This window comes from Mustela nigripes, chromosome 6, assembly GCF_022355385.1.
Source record: "Mustela nigripes isolate SB6536 chromosome 6, MUSNIG.SB6536, whole genome shotgun sequence".
Classification (NCBI taxonomy): Eukaryota; Metazoa; Chordata; class Mammalia; order Carnivora; family Mustelidae; genus Mustela; species Mustela nigripes.
This window is the reverse complement of record NC_081562.1, coordinates 20,552,825-20,554,826: the sequence shown is the minus strand read 5'-3', so window position 1 is coordinate 20,554,826 and position 2,002 is coordinate 20,552,825. Positions and strand designations below refer to the sequence as shown.

Sequence of the window (2,002 nt, the reverse complement as noted above, 5' to 3'; positions counted from 1 at the left end):
CCAGTATGACACCATCATTATCAAATGGGAAAGAGGATTGTTATTCTGGATGAAATCAGTAAAAGGTGTTTTAGAGAAAGGGCAATTTGGAAAATAAAGACGTCAGAGTCGATTATTCCAAGTTAGAGTATTTTAGTTATTAGCAGTGGTTACCAAATAAGCTGAAAGTAAATATCTTCCAAGGAGCTGCTCAACATTTGCTTTGCTGAGAAGAGGCGAGGAGCCACTTCAGCGTTCCTCTATAAGATGATGCAAGTTTTTTTTTAATCCTTGAAAGGGTTTTCTGAGGTCGGTATCCCTATCAGCAAAGGGTCGCTCCTGGCGTGCTCCGCACAGTAGGACAGGAGGTCCGCGGACGCCTTTGAAACCTTTATTCTCTCAACGGAGGCTTCCATTCTCAACTGTTGCGCTGTCCTCCTGGCCTGGGCAATGTTGTTGGTGCTTGCTGGTTTGCGGGACATCTTCAACTATTGTTTCTACCTGAAACCAGTAAGACTTCCTGGGGCCCACCATTTTCAGGTTGTAACTGGCAGAGTTCTGTATAACGAATTAATTGGATTTGATTGGTCCTTTCTGAATGGATTCAGGGTCAGGTAGTCTGAAGAGTCTCTTCTGTTTACATAGAGTTCGAACTATTCATACAAACAGACATTCAAGGAACATTCACTGAGCTCACTACAGCTGAGCCTCAGAGAAGAATGTTCACCTCAGGATGCTTATTTACAAAGACTCTCTCCTGAGTTTCTGTTGCATTTTCATTTACTAAGGAAATAATACAAGACCAGTACTCTATCATGATAGAAACTTGCTTTGAAAATGGTGTGATGAGCATGTACAACAGATATTTTAAAATAGAAGTGTTACATTTGGTACTTTTAATAGTGATTGCTTCTTTCCTACTTTGAATTTTTGTTTGGCTGTTCCTAAAAATGACTTACACACTCTTCTACTAGGCTCTAAACTTCCTGGGGGGCACGGATTGGGTCATATTAATCTATGTAGCCCTCCTAGTGGTGTGTGTACAGATCGTGCTCAATAAATATTTGCTAGATGAAAGCCCAGCCACATTACAAGAGAAGAAAGAACTCTAAGCCATCCTGAGGTTTAGTTGTTACTTTAACTTCCCATCAGGCTTACAATACTTCTGAGAATGCATTCATATGGAGAATAAAGATGTCTTGCTGTGGGCCACAGAAGTAATGGCAGCAGGAATTTTTTTCTAGATACCTAAAAAGTTTGCACATCTGCTTTAAAGTATATACTAGTGGTTGCAAAAAATGAGGACTTCTTTAATGCAACTAATCTTAAAAGATTTTACTTGTCAGAAATACCTTAATTTTATTAGGATTACTGGTCAATAGTAAATAAAATGTTTTTATACTTCTTGATAAATATCACCAACTGTTTTTGAAATAAGTTTTCTTGGTTTCTAATACCATCAGAGGGATAAGAACATATCTTTCACAGTAATCTTTCCCTTCCTCAACTCTGGGTAATCATCTTTTTTCCCTTAAAGTTTTACTCACTTAATAAATTAAAATGCAATGTTTGTTGTTCTTTTCATTTGCATTTCTTTTGAGGCTGAGCAATTTTTCCTATTTTTTAAAAAAATATTTTTAAGGGGCGCCTGGGTGGCTCAGTGGGTTAAATCCTCTGCCTTCGTCTCGGGTCTTGATCTCAGGGTCCTGGGATCGAGCCCCATATCGGACTCTCTGCTCAGCAGGGAGCCTGCTTTCTCCTCTCTCTCTGCCTGCCTCTCTGCCTACTTGTGATCGCTGTCAAATACATAAATAAAATCTTTTAAAAAAATCTTTTTTTTTAAAGATTTTATTTATGTATTTGACAGCCAGAGATCCCAAGTAGGCAGAGAGAGAGAAAGAGAGGAGGGAATGAGAAGCTTAGGGAATAAAATTATGACCATTACTGCTATTTCTGCTTCTGTACCTTTGCTTGCTAACCCATGAGGAGATGGAAAATACCAGCAGACTTTCTATAGACACTC

At 38.8% G+C, this 2,002-nt stretch overlaps 1 protein-coding gene across 1 annotated transcript; it reads right to left on the bottom strand.

The window, feature by feature from the left end:
- Nucleotides 1-235: 235 nt before the first annotated feature.
- Nucleotides 236-506, bottom strand: LOC132020499 (guanine nucleotide-binding protein G(I)/G(S)/G(O) subunit gamma-12-like). Its single transcript, XM_059404643.1, has one exon. It carries the CDS (start codon nt 459-461, stop codon nt 264-266), a length of 198 nt encoding a protein of 65 aa, XP_059260626.1. The 5' UTR covers nt 462-506; the 3' UTR covers nt 236-263.
- Between the last annotated feature and the right edge of the window lie 1,496 nt (nt 507-2,002).